Here is a 17324-nt window from a genome sequence, read left to right as displayed (position 1 = left end):
ATAAAATGCTTCTAGCATTTTGCTGATAAATTACACGTCAGCGCCTCATGGTTAAGACATTTGCAGCTACGTTGTTTGTACTAGCACCTAGTGGTTTAACAAAACGGTGTCTCGATTTCATGAAGCAACAGCAATCAATTCGTGCTCAAATACGGAACGAAATTTCTCAAGACAGAGCCCTCGGGGTGGAAGGTAACGGAGACGAACTCCGTGCCTTCCCACAATATGAATAATAACAAATCTACCATGGATTTATACTGGAAGTAATCTTTCTTTGCAATTTAAAAATATATAATCCTTAAACAAATCGAACACATAATTTAAAAAAGAATCGCAATCCTTTATTCGATTTCGATTTTTTATAAAAAAGAAAGAACAACCAGTAATTCTATAATTGAATTTATATTCATTTTTCATCTATACAAACCGCTCTTAATATTTTTTTACACTTGGCAACCACGATAGCAATCGATCCAGTCAGTGGCGAGTAAGTATTGAACCGCGAAGTAGTATTTTGCTGCGGTTTAGAATGTATACGTTCGATTTTTGAAACTGTTTTTGTTGTACTACTTTAATCAATTCTTTTTTTATTGACTTCATTCATTTTATCAAAACAAATTTTATAATACCATGAGCAGCAACTTCTATACAATATTATTTTAGGTTCAAAGCTTATTTTTTAAATTAATTAAAAGTGGATCTTAATTAAAAATACCAAAGCAAGAAAGAAATTAAAATAATAATCTAAAAATATTTTGCCAGTAACACATAGAAAAACATGATTATGAGAATTCTCATTCTCAAGTTTTGCCTACCATAACCGCGATTTTTTCTAGCCAGTCGTATAAATCACTTTTTGCTGACCGAATCCATACCACGTGAGATTAAAGCGTTGTACTGTACCTTTAGCCTCACAATGGCAAATTACTGATCTTTGACATCCAAGGAACAATGGAGAGACTGGATTTATGAGGTGAAGTGACTGTCGTATTTCAATTTCAATAACGCACTGAGGATGCGTGGTTGGACATTTTTTTTTATCTTGATGATGTGATAGAGGTGCAATTTTATTAATAGTACACTTTTTTCTTATTCGATCAGATATTTGAATTATGGAACACAATACTACTCCTGAACAAATAATATGAGAATTCCAATTGATTAAAAAAATAATAACATTGCCGTATTTTTTACGTCAATCCAAACTGGATCTTAACTTAATTAGTTTTACTAATAAAGTTCTTACTATTAAGTTCTACTATTTAAATATATATTATTACTATGATACGTACATATTTATTTTACTGTGCACTGCACCTTATTAAACATTACAATATCATTTTATCATTTAAGTTCCCATATCATAAATCTTAGCGTTTCCACATAAATTCGAAGTACGTACAGCGTGTTGTGAAACGGTATAAGAACTATTTAGTGTCTACACGGCCCTTATCAAAATATTAAAATAACGGCTTTCCACTGAACTAATGTGTTCCCAGTTTGTCGTGTCGTGGGACTCCTGAGTTGTATTACGAAATGCCAAAATAATGAATGAAGAGTTTATAAAAAAAATCTTTTCTAAAATGAAGAATATTGTACTGAAAAAAAATATTGTAAAAAACGGGGTTAACATTCCAACTTATAATATGTACTTATATCGTTATGTTTTATTTAAAAGGATCTCCATTTAAGACAATTTTAGACCAAAATTATAACCAAACGTCTTGTTTTGTATGATAAATGAATATTTGTTGTATTAACTTGATAGTATTGATTTATTTAGTTTAACATAACGTAACTCTTCTTTAATAACAATTTGCAAAATAACCGATTTGCAAAAAATGTAAAATAAACTAAATTACCTGTATTTATTAATTTTCTAACCCTATTTTTGTAGTAATTATATCCAAGTAGTTTCCTTGAAAAGTGAGAGAAACACAGAACGAGGGTCAGTAAGGAAACAGCGGAAACGGCTCGAGAGCGGCCGGCGAGATTTATCTACACCCTGTATACGATGCTTTATGGCCAGGCTAATTTGTTTTTTATTACTTCCAAATTTAAATTAGTCCTGTTCTGTTGTTTTTACGTGTAATTCACCTATTTTTTCCGGAATTTAATCTAATTTGGTAATCTATCAAATCGTACTTTTAATACAATTCGAATCATTATTTTTCTTGGAAATAATTTTATGGAACGGATGATTTTAAAAAATTACGATTATTTTATTTTAAACAAAAAAAAGTGGTTCCTTTTTTAAAAACACAAATTCATTATTACTTAAATAAAAGTTGCATTCTATTTTCAAAGTATTGTACGATGAGACAAATGCTTTTATGACTATAGATCACCGATACCATAAAATGACAACGTCTCTTTATCCATAAAACAGTAAACCTTTCAATGGTAAACCAAATAATGGTTTTTACCTGAGTTTTATAACTGAATTGTACAAGCAACGGTAAAAAGTTGAAAACTAAAAAGCATTCAATTAAATCGTGTACTTATCTATGGAACAGTAATTATAGCTTATGAAAAAGTTATAGAATATAGACAATGGAATTTTAAGGTTAGACTTTTTTTAATAAGACTATTATTTGATTTTACTCAAAATCAATTTGTGGCACTTTACCATATTTTAAATTAATGTGTAAAACCAGAAAGAACAACAAATATTTAGATACCGAACGGAAATGAGAAAATAATAAATTTATACTGGTACGCCATACCATTTGTATAAAATGTCGTTCTGTGTGACAATCTATAGATAAAATCTCTTACGTCTCAAGCTACTGTCTGTTAAAATACTTAGAATTCAAAGCACAGTTTACAAGCAATCTTGAGCTTTAATTTTATTCCATACATTTACACTTTAATTAGCAATAAAATTAATGAATTGAGTATGGAAATAGACTAAAACTGTTAAAATTCGATTTAAACAGCTGTGGTGACGTCACACAGCTGATCCTGTAAAATATGTTGTAAACAGCACCGCAATAAAAAGGGCCCGGGAAAGGGAGCGCGAGCATAAACGTTAGCGCACACTGAAACAAGTAAACGTTGCAAAATCGTTTTAAAATCATATACCTAATATATCATTGGACATAATTTTTGTATAATATTTTTTAAATGTTATTTAAATAAATGAAATATTTAACAATAATACCTATGTATATAATAATATATTTTTTTGTTTAAATGTTATAATAACACATTAGGTTACATAGGTACTGTCATACATGTTGGTTTGTATATGTAATAGATACTTTCATAATTAACATCTGAGTTAATTAAAACTTTCTACGCGTCTCTGTCCAGTAATTTATTAATGTTACGTCATAATCGTGAATTAAGTTGTGGCTTGTATGGAATTTATAAAAGAGGAACTCAAGAATTGTATACGTCACAAATATTTGGAAAAAACATATCGTAATCAAAAATATTTTTAAATATCTTAATCAGTATACGTCTGAAATGATGATAAAAATCATTTAAAAAGCGCATACGTGACATAGGTATATAAATAATATTTTGATTTGATATTTTGGGAAAACTAAAAGTCAAATATATTTTATTTTGTCCAGTAATGAAAAGACATAGCTCAGTGTGCGTCTGAGCTAAATCGTAAAGAGTTCGTCTCAGTGCGTTCGGCGCGCTATTTGACATCACAAGGGCAGGTGCGAACATTATCTTAATTCAATGAAGTAGCTGTTACCGAGCTCATTTTGTACGCGAACGAATTGCCTGCCAATTCCATTGAGATTTTCTAGTCTTTGCGTGTTCGTTACATAGTTTTTTTTTAATTTTAATTAAAAATGGAAAAGTAATCGAAGTTGATGAGGCAAGTGATAATAATCATCAGCAGGATGTTATTTTATTATTACAAAAATAAAGTAACTAAATTGTAGAGCACTTAAAACGTATCTTATATGTAAAGTCACACTCAACTTGCCATATAAGATAAGTTTTAAGAAAAATAATGATAATTTGTAATTCAGTAATTTGTGTTATCAGTCCAATTATAATATAGATCTAAGTTGAGATTCATTTCACACGAAAAAAATCAAACACTTAACTCCCATTTCCAAGTTCGTTTGAAGTAAAAAAGAAAATTCTAGTGCTATCGTGAGAGGCGAGTTTCAGTAAGTCCTAACGCCGAGGTCAGGAGGCCAGCCGGAAGGGCGGGGGTCACTGGCCCCACCTACCCTGGATATAGCTCCATGGAAATGTATACCTTTGCGAACTATTCGATTTTAAATTTTATTAGGTTTTTAAAATAGTCTTTGTGACATCCATGTTATGACATCGACCAGCTACTTTCACGTTTCTTGTGCCTATGTAGTAGAAATTAGATACTTAATTAGTAACTAATTAATCTCGATAAAATATATACGAATTAATTAAAAATACATACCTGTTTAATTTTAAAAAATTCGGAGTCGATTTTATCTACATACGAGTTAGTTAACTTATAATTATACTAATTTTCTATAATTAACAGGTAAGTACAAACATTTATGCAATGGTACAAACATAAGTAAAATGTGGTTAAGTAAGCTGAAATATGCACCTAAAATGGCTAGGACATTCCCGTCAGCTTTAAATTGGTGGTATGTTAGTAAAACAGCCAATTAGAGCGCTCAGCGTTTTCCATCCTCTATGATTACACTAAAACCCGTGTATTCTTGTTCTATCTTCTAAATTTATCGATAAGTCAACACTGCATAACTACAACAGTGATTCAACTAAAAATAGCCGGCGCCTGGCGTGTATTATTCATACGGTAATTACTCCAGGTAATTGAAAGTTAATTTGCAGCACTATTAAAATGAAAATCCACCAAACGCAACCTGCACATTATGCCCGTGCAGGTTTTTGTTACCTACTTATTCAAATCTCTAAAGACCATGTTTGGTTTTACTTTGTTTGTGAGACATATTTCCCGGCGCGGCGGCTACGTGCGCTCGCATTCATAATCTAGAAACCTTTAAGGTTACTGAAACATTTTATAGCACCAATAACTTAAACAATAAATAACCGAAATTATTCTCCTTATCACGTAGACATTTCAAAATCACGATTCCAGCAATACGATTTATATTTTCATATGTAATTTAAAACACATTATAAAAAGTGTTTAAGACACAGAACGCGATTGCACTTTCCGTTGTAAACATGACTGCGGTCAACATATGTTTATGGATTGCAAGTGTACAGGAGGAAACCCTCATCAGAATTCTGCGCAGGCGACGGACGATGATTCCAAGATTCGTGATTGGACGAACAAAGCACATCTCGTGTGAAAAAGTAAAAGCCTTGGGTTAATCCTGAATGACGGAGCATTGGGACCAGTACACAGGAACTGTTTTGAATACGTCAGGTCTGGTGATGTAAATCGTCTTGCGGTCAGACGTCATGCGATCTTCGACAAAGCGTGACGGCAGCCATCCGATTTGGATGCGTAAATTGGCGATACGTGTGTCGCATTGGATCGCATGTTCGCAACGCTTTGAACGTACGCCGACAGCAACTTAAACTGTGGTAGGTCACGATGCGCAAACGTCGATTGCGTATGCATATCGCTCACTGAAGTTCTGTCGAACGGTGATGTGAATTGCACGGGTTACATGATTATTTCACTTGCTAAACGTCCACTGCTCACGAAAATCTCAACAAAACTAAATTACGGTCAAAAGGATGCCGCCATAGATACGAAAACTGGATATCTTTATTATTTCCTGGGGGTTAATAAATTATAATTTATGATTGTGCTCTCGGACAGTCCGCGGTGAAAAAAGGGCCTCTATAATAGACACGTCGTTTTTTTACCCGCATGTACCTACATTAATAGAGGTTAGTCTTTCGGTGTTTTATCAGACCGTAGTAGCCGATGCCCATGCAATAGAATGTGGTAGAATTATGATAAAACTATATTCATCTCTTTCGTACAATTAGACATTTTTATTACACCGAAATTGCCCCAAGGTAATTTCGTAGCTTTGTGGTATTTTAATTGTGTATGATAATAAAATGTTTAATTAATTAAGTCAGTCTTGTTAACGGATGTTTGACAAACTTGGCCAGGACAGTAACATTGTTTTTTTATTTTATTTTGCACCAAAACAAATTACTACAAATAAATTTATGCAATTGGCAAAATCATTGTAAACAAATAATTATATTGGCAAATAAATGTACCTAGCAAATTGGTCGACGCTGACAAAGAAACAATTATTATAAGTAACAGACCGAGACAAGTATACATCGCAGTGTGTGTCCTTAAATATGAAGGGTTTATTAGTTAAATTTGTGGTGGGGCCATAATTCATGAGCATCGGCGCCGGCGCACAGGCTTTCCGTTCGATTCCCGTCGAGAGTTCCAATGTTACTTTTTAATTTCTCGAATAGTTCTACTTCGTGAAATGTTAACATCGATAATTCTATTAAAAAAGATTGACCGGGACTTTCACTGCGGTAAAAAAAATTAACAATCGAAGTTGGTATAAAATTTTATTATAGAATAATTACAAAGATTCCTACTGAAATGGTGTGATAAAGTTTATTGGTCATTAGAATGAGATCCGAGACCAATTTGTGAGTGCCATGACCGATCAGTCTGATTAGCCACGGATCTAAACATGAGTCTTGATTGACCAAGGATAATTATAAAGTAGCGAGAGTACTATAAAACTAAGCTTTTAATGTTCCTATGAAATCTGTGGAACGCTTTGGCGAATTTCACATTTTTTCTAATATCACGTTTGAAACATTATTGCCTTGCGATTTTTTCCCGAATAACAGATTTCAATTTGGTGAACTGTTCGAAAATATTGTTTTAATTTTGCTCAAAATAAACGAATTCATATACTTACGGTAAAAAGGTTTACATAACAAATAGTGCTTAATTATAATTTAAAAGTGTAAATTTCTCCTAATTAGTAATCAATGTCAATCAAAATGATTTATTTGATACAGTGTAACAATAGTGAGCCAACACAAAACGACGTTTTATGCGAGGCTCATAATGGAACCAACACTATTAACCGACTTACTTTAAAAAGAAGACACATTGTTCTGTAAAACGCTAGTTTCGGCACGAAGCAGTCTACGTCACATTCCAAATCCGAAATATCTTAAATACGTAAATCGTTGTGCAAGAATGACCTTTATTACGACATCGCAAGGTACACGTGTGGCGTCATTTGAATACACGCGGATGAAAATTTAAGCTCGAGAAAAAATGGACCTTTTCACGCAAGTAATAAAATATAGATTTCCATGTTTCCATGAAGATTTTTATTCGAAACCAACGTCTAGTGTAGCGATGTTATTTATATGAAGTGTGTGTTACCGTGCACTATTTATGTGGACTTAAATATGGTTTAATAGTTTACTGAGAAGGAGTTAACCCGCGAAAATTAGGTTTTTATAATGAAAATCGAGTTCCGTTGAGGAGTAATAAAAAATTAAGTATTTAAAAAATACATAAAGTTTAATTCCTAATTATAATATTCTAGTAAGTAAATGTTATATATTTATAGTTTTAAAAAAAAGTTAGGTTTAGTTTCATTTTCAATGTCGTTATTTTCTTTTCTACTATCAGCAGGTTTAAACAAATTAGAAATTTGAATATATATCGTATGGTGCAAAAATGGAAATAAACAAAAAAAAATATCGAGAAAAGGTAACGAGTGCTCTTGCGCTTTGCTGGTTCGTCCAGCATTTCCATGATTTAGATGGAGAGGTCTGTAGAGCATCGATTTTCTATATCGTTGTAATACCAATACATGAATATTCCAATATTATATATCCTATTATATTCTTTTATTAGGATAAAGTTTGAATCACAAACAATGTGCATATTATGTTTAAGTGAATGGGAAGATTGTATTTATTTTTCCACGGCAATGAAGCCACGGGACATACTTATTAAAGAAATATGTGATTTAGAATTTGTAGATATAATGTGTGTATGTATACCTATAGATATATATACCTATAGATTAATTAGTGCTAGTTAATAAATAAATAAAACATTCAATGTAAACGGTGTGTCATTCCACGTGTATGAGCTATCTGTTTCATCGATATATTTCACTAACTACTTGAGTATTCAACCGGGCGGGCACCTCCAGTGTGGGGTATCGTGCTGCAATTAATTATCCTTCAGACTAAGTCTTAACGATCCTGTGCTACACTAACAGCTACGCTTTAAGAACTAACCTTCATCCAAACCGTATCTTGTAATAATTTAAATCGCCAAGCCTAAGTCACAGATCGACTTTTGATCTAGACATGTGCTGCAATAGCAGCTACGCTTTAAGACATTTTTACATTCATTGTAGACTTCTGGAGTACGCCGCATTTTATTTCAATCAATTAAAATTTACCGGCTGGCCCAAACTAGATGTAAAAATATTCAAATTTTCTTATGTATGCAGAAAACAGTTATGTTCAGATGTAATGTAAAACAAGTAGTTATTCGGTAAAACATGTAGTAATTTCAATTACATTGTAAACTTATGTTAAAATAAATAAATAATCGTATTTACATTATTGAGCGCTATGAAGATATAATGTAGACTACATTTTAATTGAAACGCTTATATTTATAACCGCGCCATTGGGATTTTATGAAATAACGTCACCTTTATACCGACTATTTTGTCATTTTCGACCAGATTAATCGAAACATTGAAATATTTTTTATTTGTTTCAGATTCAGATTCAAATGAAAGAAATGGAATAAAGATATATACCTAGTGCTCAGCTCGGAAGTGAAAATTTAAAATATTGGTAAATATTTTTATACTTTGTTTAAGCTTTAAGTGGATAACCAGCATAGGTTCCATTCCCATCCAGGGCCGAACGGAGCGTCTCAGGGCATTGTAATAATACATTTTTAACACAAGGGCTACGTATGTACCTACTATGGCGATAAATTATAGAGTGGCGTTAAACCTGCCTTCATGTTGGCGAAAATGAACAAAACAATGAAGCGAAATGAGGTAAACGATGCTCTTTGTGATTGCGCTCCGTAATACTTTAAATTTAATTTTGGTTTCTGTATAATTTGTTAGAAAAATAAATGATATACTTTTTTCTTTAAGTGTCCTAGGCTACAAGGAAAACCATTTCGAAATAAATGACGATTTTGAATTATTTCGCGAATACATACCTACTACTACTGTGTTTTTGTCTCAACATGCAAAAATCAATGAACAATAAATGGATTTTCGAGAATTTTTTTTCTTGTTATTTTCGTTTGGATGAGAAAATCACCCAGAAACACCGGATATATTTAATTACACAGTTTAAATATTAATATTTTGTGCTAAATCAGTATTCTATTAGAAAACAATAGGACTAGCCAGCTGGGGTGATGGAAAACTATAGGATATGGCGGTTCCCAATGATTTCCGATTCACCGCATAATACCGGGTTCAGATGTAATGACCTTTATAAAGCTACGTCTACATTATATATAGGAAATATTGAAATTCAAAGTGTTTGTGAAATTTAGAAATACGCCTAATATATATAGAGTTAATTTGATTAAATTTTTATCAAAAGCGATGGACTATTAAAACTAAGGTGTTGACATATTATTCAGAAATTGATAATAAAAAAACACCTGAGAATCTTTTTCTAAAAACATAAAACTGATAAAAAATGCTTAAAGGTAAGAATTAGCAATAAAAAAATTAAAGTTTGTAATTACTTTAACTAACATTACACTTCACAACTACAGTCATTTTGCTTAATAATAAAAAGAAAAATATGCACACACAAGGCGTTCTCCCCACGTTCGTCACTTCACAGCTGCACCTATGATCGATCCTTATTCCAAGATGGCCGACGGCGCACGGCGGACAGGCACCGCGTGCGCACCTCCTTCCCGTCAATCACAACTTTGAAATTAGAACACTTCAAATTTATTGTTTTTAATTTTAAACTATCACAATTCTTTTTTTAAACGCGACAAACGTGCGGTCCGTTATGAAGTTTGCGTTGTACTAAAAATTTAAAAAGCACGTTTAACGTATTCAGAACTTGTACACCATAAAACATATCTCCCCCATTATTAGTTTATGGCTTGCGACTGTTGTCGGGCTATTATGTTGTTATTTTTCTGTGTGTAAAGTACTGTTTGTTTTTATTGTATGCGGTCGGCCGATTGGGGTCCATTACTAAAGATACTATTGAGCAAAACTAATCCCGTTAGTTTCGAGAATCTGTTTGAACTATCTATCTCGTTTGTCTGTTTTTTTAGATTGTAAAATAAGTTATGTTGCATAATGGTAAATTTATTCGTCATTAACACGTTGAAAAATAGATGACAGATGCAATTAAAAACATATAATATAATTCTTCTTCCATGATCCAGTTTAAAAAAGTTTTGTTAATAGAGTTTTATGCCGAGTTCGGACATAGTCTCTTGTAATATCAATTGGATTTATTTATACATTTTTTTAATACAATATGTATGTTATATTTAAATAATAATAATATTTAATATAATTTTAAAAAATAGGGTTCTCTCTTTTTTAAATTGACCACATGAAGTAGAGCCACTTTCAAGGCGTATCATCAACAACCACGGCATGAGTAGAGGTGGTAGAGCACATGCGAATGCCCGCATTCTAGGTATAGCTGGATTGTAGAGACGCGGCAAAAATATATATATTATTTATTTCCATGATATATTTTTCTATTTTTTCATATGAATATAAGATAATAATAAAAAATATAAAGAACTGAGGGTAAAAAAGAACCACTTTATAATCACGTGTGTAGAATCTCTTTGGAGCCCACTGGATCCACTTGCACTTAAGTTTACACAAAAACAGACTTTCTGATGTGAAGTAATTTTCAATATTCAGTTTAATTCTTAGAATGGTTATGGTTCATATAGAACAGCAATTCATAATTTCAATATCAGAAAATCAATTATGTAGAGTCCATCAAAGTAGATGAACTTGTTTCAATTTAAAGTTATCATTTATTAAATATCTTTTCTATTTAATGACACTTAATCGTTGAAGTGTCATTAAATAGAAATGAAAATAAACAACTAATTACAAGTGACATTTTTTTTACTTATTTACAGAATTTTTTCAACGGTAATAACAAACAATAACATAAATTAGTTTACATTATATAAATTCTCAATTTCAATTGTCAAAAATAAACCAATAGTAAGAACGCAAAAGTGAATATAAAAACTCACACTGGCGATTACAATTTCTCATTTCCCTTTAATAAAGGTGTATTTAAATGGCTGGGCCTGAAGCGATGGAGTCGCAATTTTGGGACTGGTTTAGAAATTATAGGGTCAGCTTGTTGAGGTTAGACGGTAAGCGAAATATACAGTGTACCTCTCGTGTACAACTGATATAAATATTTTAGCTCCCTAACGTAAATGTAGCGTACGCCACAAGTCTACAATGAAGGTAAAAATGTCTTAAAGCGTAGCTGCTATTGCAGGACATGTCTAGATCAAAAGTCGATCTTTGACTTAAGCCTGGCGATTTAAATTGTTACAAGATACGTTATGGATGAAGGTTATATCTTAAAGCGTAGCTGTTAGGTAGCTTCTGCCGGCTGTACACTACGATACAGCATAGGTATATTGCTGGGTTTTTATTGCGGTAAATTAAAGATCTCTCAACAAACTATGCAATGTTCATTCATTCGTGTCAGCATCTGTCCGAATTCGGCGATAGTGTGTAGCCGGAATTAGAGTAAGTGCTTCAGTTATTTTATAAAAGTTTATGTGTTTGTCCCCATAAACGGTAAAAATTCGTAAAAATGAAATTGGACTTTGCATCGATTTAGGCGGCTATATCTTTACAGCTACCTATTTGAAAATAATCAGCTTCTCGTATTTATGTAAATCACTATGACTTGCGACTTGGAAAATCTGAAACCACTGCTTAATTAACTTAGATTAACTTTTAAAGAAATATATATCCAGACGAATTAGCATACTTGTTAATTGTGGCAATTTAATACATTATTTAAAAAATATAAATTTATTAAATCTATACCATTATTAAAAAGGGCTTGTGAGTTTGAGGCGTAAATTCCGAAACGATCGAACTTTTTAGAAAATTCTTACAATATTAGAAAGGTACGTTATCCAAGATTGCTATAGGCTTCCTATAGGAATTTTATCTCAAAATTCTCACGGGAGCGAAGCCCCGGTTTATAAATATTTTAAGGTAAAAAGAAAGCAAAGTCAAGTTTAATCCAGCTCTGAAATTGTAATATAGTCGAAGCCGCCTGAACCAAGTTTCCTATTTTACAAGGTAGGTATTATAGTGCTCAAAGTGATTGGCTGCTCATTATTGTAATATTATCGCTTATCGAGAAATAATTTGTAGGACACCTTACAATATAATATTGCAATTTTATACCCTATTAAATAAATTTTGATAGTGTCACGAGCACATGTTCGTTTCTTCTTAATATGTTTGTAAAGCTTAAGCTTTTTTATTGATTTATTTGTTATTAAGAAAATAAAAATAGTTTTACAAGTGTGTACATAAGTTCAAATAATATAATATTATTAGAAAGCTATATTTATATACGCTTTAAAATGTACATTATTGTAATTATAAATTAAAAAATGAAATTAATTTTATAATTGTTTAGAAAAATCAAAATTTGTAAAAGATTTGACAACGCCTACACAGATGACAAAAATACCTTTTTTTTTGTTTAAATATTATTCTATAAGTATTTGCATCAGATTTAAAGACTTTATAAATATAGATGTGTAATTATTAGATATCACGCATGAACTGCCGATTCTTATTATCTCGTATTGATGGCGAGTGTGCAGAGGACCTTAGGCGATATTACGTTCGACTTATAATTTAAACCTACTCGAGCTCATTACACTTGGCTCGACCAGTTGGACTTCGCTCAAAAGATGTTAGTAGTCACGGTTTGTCTTATGGTAAAAATTTTGATCTGTTTTATTTCTCTTTTGTAAAAATAGTATATCAATAAGTTGAAAAATATAAGATTATTTTTATTAATACTATGTATATTTTGTATTTTGTAAATAATGTTTTAGCAAAAATAAATTCGCTTTGTCTTTAAAAAATTACATAGTCAGTATCGCACTTTTTCAGACAATTATATCAATAAATAAATATTAAAATATATTACAATAGACATTATACATTTTTTTTGTTACTATAAATTGTATAATAATTTTCATATCTTTCTTAACTACGTCTATTTTTGATAATATCTCACTAAAAAAATATTTTTAGATCTTGTTATTCGAATCAGATCAAAGCACCGCTTAGTCATTCTCCCGGGCAATTTCCAAAACGGCTAATAATTTGAAAGTGAACCTCATGTTCGGAGTCGGCCCACGGGCCGCGTCCTTGTATTGTTTCGCGGGCCCTGTTGCGTGAACCCAAATGAAATACTGCCGACAGTCCGACTACTTATTTTCCTTTTTTTTACTCTGTGACTCTGTGTTACTTAATTTTATCAACTCCCATGAGTTATGATCGACCACACGCATCGCCTTAATTACTTATTACGTGACTCCTATTAGACACTATCGAACTCTTATCAGAATAGTCCTGTTACTCTCCGGCCAATTAGATACTTTATCCGATGCGCATCCTTATGAGACACGCCTAATTAGCACAATGGATCGGTTCGACTATTTTAAGTCTAATTTGAATTTATACTTTGCCGTATCGGAGTTAGCAGTCAATGAGATTTTATTAAATTAAAAGTTCAAAAATGACCGTGTATGAAAACAGGTTTGATAACTCTAAAATACGATCTGGTAGAGCGCAAAAAAAAAGAAAAGAAGCCGCGTATTCAAAAAATATGCGCAACCGCGGTTTTGTCATAAAATTAACGATTGCTATCACGCACGTTTTTTTTCCGGTTGCTGTGTTGACTTCAATCAGTTTCATCTCGAGATCGTCAAACGATCGAGAGGCTATTTGTTCGTGGTCACTCTCAAGTTAATAATAAAGCTCCCAAACTAGACCGGGGCATTGACCCGGGCGGCGCGGGCGCTCCTTCCCGTCCCGTCACATCGCTGGCCGCTAAAATGTTACTATATAACCACCAAAAAAAATCTGCTCATTTTTTGTTAATTTAGTTTTATGAAGAGTTAAAATTCTATGGATTTAGATTTATATTTATATTTGTTCTTTGGCGAACAATTTTATATTATCTATATAAAATTTAATTATTTATATTAATTGTTAAAATTACCACTTAATAAGATAGTACCTACATTCAAATAGAACCGGGTATTTAATTATGATCAGAATAAATATTTTTATTACTGCCTTGACGTAAATTATTTTAAATCACACATGTACCTAGGTACATTGTTAGAGTATTTTTGAAACTCGCAAAATATATAAAGAGATCAGACTACTTTCACATTTTTCAGACCTTCGTATGACTACTAATTACCAATTATCTTCCTAAACATTTAGTGAAAAAAATTATTTCGATTTTTTTGTCAAATAAAAAACAATTATATAGCAGTTGTTAAAATAAAACAAATATTATACCAACCACATTCCAGATCATTGAGATTATTACTCACGTGGTCGTTTGTATGTAAATCACAGTAATTTTGCTTATTGCCTTATAATTTTATGTTATGCGTATAAAGTCAATTCTTTACATTTTTCTTATGTTTTGATTACTATCGTAAATTGCAAATGGCACTCAAATCTGTCGGCACTTAATAAGGTGTTAACAAGGGTCGTTCATTTTATGTGCGTTTTATTGACACTTGACTCGATTCGATGGGCGCTACCTGTTATGAGCATTCTTATTGGTATCTTATGGGACTTTGGGCTGTATATAATTTGTTATAAGTGTGGTCCATATAGCAACATTTTAGTGGCCCTCATCTATGAGAGTAGAGCTATGCGGATTTAATTTATTAGTTTTATGAATGTTATAATTTTTAAATCGTCAATATGAATATAATTTTACAGAAAATACCGATTATGATTTAGGGGACTATTATGCAGAAATTAAAAAAATATATTAATCCTTTATGGTCGTTTCCCCAAAAATATGTACAAAAATCGTATATGATCAAAATCGACTGACCTGCTATGGCCATCCAAGGGTAAAAGGTGTGGTTGGTGGGTTGATGCTGAACTGGCTGTGCTGTCGCTGCTGCGGCTCCCGGCAGTGCACACTGGTTCCCCCAGGGCAGGGCTCTTCCTGGACTCGAAGATTCGCTATATCGCGCTTCAGGGGTACAAGCTGCTGGCCTCACTAACGCTCCCAGACCAGAGCCCCATTCTTTCCCTCCATACCCATTCTGTTGTTCACCACCAGCTTTCGAACAATCCGCCTTAGCATACTGTTGCTCTCCGGCATACAATTTACATGCTGCCGCTACTGATGCATCGTACGGAGAATCCTGTGGCCGGGGCTGGTGCAACGCATGAGGCTGGGCATATGTCAACCCTAAAGGAAACCCACGGTACTGGTCGCCACCGCCACCGCCCTGGTGCACCCCATGGGCCCCGTAGAATCCACCCTGCTCGAAATAGGAGTTCATTCTGATCAGTCACACACAAACGTCACTCAGTTAGACAACACTTATGTCATCGCGGTCCCACGCGCCGTGATAACGCGACCTCCGCCAATGTCACTCAAAAACCAGACAATGAAATTTAATTTTATTAATTTTATTGCCCCTTAAACGTCACTCGAGCGTCATAATGGGCTTCGGCGGTGATAAAGGCCAGTTGACGTGTGTTTACTTTTTACGATTATTTTACGACTTAGGAACGCGTGCCGGGGTTTTACGACTTTTTAAGCGGTTCCGTGAGCGGCGCCGGCTCGTCTCACAGTGAGGAGTTCATAAGGTTTCTTTTTTAATTTTTCAGGTGGCGATGTGTGAGACGGTATCGCGAGCGAAGTTTGCGGTCGCTAGTGGCGGGAAGGCGCTGTAGGCCAGGCGACCGGCGCGGCTCGACTCACGCAGTCTACTGACACGCGCGCCGCCCCGCGCGCTGCCTGCGATCGCACACCGACCGATTGTTCCGTCCCCTTTTCGCTAATGACTATAAATATTATCAGTTACGCTCTCTTTTCCCTTTCTTATCACTCCTCCTGAAAGCACGTGGTTTGCTCCATATTACTGAAAAACTAAGTTATCACATTTTGGGTCAAACTGAATGCAGTTATTGCTTCATTGATAACTCTATTACGTCTAACTAGCATTAACGAGCTTTTAGTACTGAATAAATTTGAAAGCTCATAAATCAAAAAGCTTCAGCTTCCAAGTCGTAACTTTTATGGCGCTGTCAGTCGTTCACAAAACAAGACATAAAACCGCTGACAAAAGTCAAATAATGACTACTACTGAAAAGTTAAGCCGCAAAGTCGTAAACTCATAAACGTACAATTAGTGAAACGGCCGAATAAAGAAAAGATTTTACAACCACTTCGAGCGGGCCACAATGAGCGCGCAATATCGTAACAAGGTGCTGAATAGAGTGAGAAGTCGTAAAGATGATTATTATTTCTTCTACTACCTGTTTTTACGAGAGATCTTGTTTTTACTATCGCGCTTACGGGTTAAGCGTGGGAGTGAGCGGGACGGGGCTTGGTCCGTGGAACGTTTGTTGCGGAGCGTATATGACGGGATGTATGTCTATCTCGCTCTGGCGTAGTGTTGTGGCGCGTGCAGCGTGGCGCGCACTATCGAAGGGTAAACAATAGCACATTATCGCAAGAGCTCTCAGTTCGCGCGACCAAATGAAGTCATCAAACGAATGAATGGCCTTTGGTGAGCGGCCTACCAAGAGACATGCTCGCATTTTTATTGCACTCACTTTAAACAAATATTTGCCGATAAAGGACGGGATGTGTTCCTTTTTTAATCCAAAGTGCGGGGTAATTGGCCAATTTAGGACCATAGAGATGTCGGCACGTCTTAGAGATCTCTAATAGACTATAAGGCCTCCCATAAAAGTGATTAGTGCCTGCAGTGGGTGTTTGCGAGCTAATTTTACATTTTTTCAGTAAATGCAATTACTCAGATGAAGCTATGAAATGAAGGTACTCCATTTAAGGGTGGATGTAAAAGCATAGCCTTCATTTTTTCTGGAACATATTTTTCTTAATTATAAGTGTGTTATCTACATATCTACATATCTATTCGTGCAAAGACACGTATGAATAAAGTTATAATCTCAATAATAAAATTAAAAAACGTGGTGTTTGTAAATACTGTTTGTAAATAAAAAATAGAGAAAAATATTAAAAATCAATTACTACGACATTCAAATTACTGTAGT

General features: G+C 33.6%; 1 protein-coding gene and 1 long non-coding RNA gene across 4 annotated transcripts in view; one reads left to right on the top strand and one right to left on the bottom strand.

Annotated features, from left to right (window-relative positions):
• The window catches only part of LOC128672435 (homeotic protein ultrabithorax), a 131653-nt gene extending 115647 nt beyond the window's left edge, over positions 1-16006 (bottom strand). Inside the window, exon 1 of one of the 2 annotated variants that reach the window (XM_053749582.2) lies at positions 15118-16006. In XM_053749582.2, the coding sequence (XP_053605557.1) occupies positions 15118-15577 (460 nt within the window). In that variant the 5' untranslated portion in view covers positions 15578-16006. The remainder of the gene's footprint in view (positions 1-15117) is intronic. The other variant, XM_053749581.2, reaches the window with a different exon arrangement.
• LOC128672436 (uncharacterized) overlaps positions 1-16045 on the top strand; it is a 65001-nt gene extending 48956 nt beyond the window's left edge. For both annotated transcript variants that reach the window (XR_008404967.2, XR_008404966.2), the window contains 2 exons: positions 8717-8793; positions 15909-16045. This is a non-coding gene — a long non-coding RNA (uncharacterized LOC128672436). The remainder of the gene's footprint in view (positions 1-8716; positions 8794-15908) is intronic.
• The last annotated feature ends 1279 nt before the right edge of the window (positions 16046-17324 follow it).

Source organism: Plodia interpunctella, chromosome 9, assembly GCF_027563975.2.
Source record: "Plodia interpunctella isolate USDA-ARS_2022_Savannah chromosome 9, ilPloInte3.2, whole genome shotgun sequence".
In the NCBI taxonomy this organism is placed as follows: domain Eukaryota; kingdom Metazoa; phylum Arthropoda; class Insecta; order Lepidoptera; family Pyralidae; genus Plodia; species Plodia interpunctella.
Note: the sequence above shows the minus strand (reverse complement) of the source record. Positions and strands in the feature narration are given on the sequence as shown.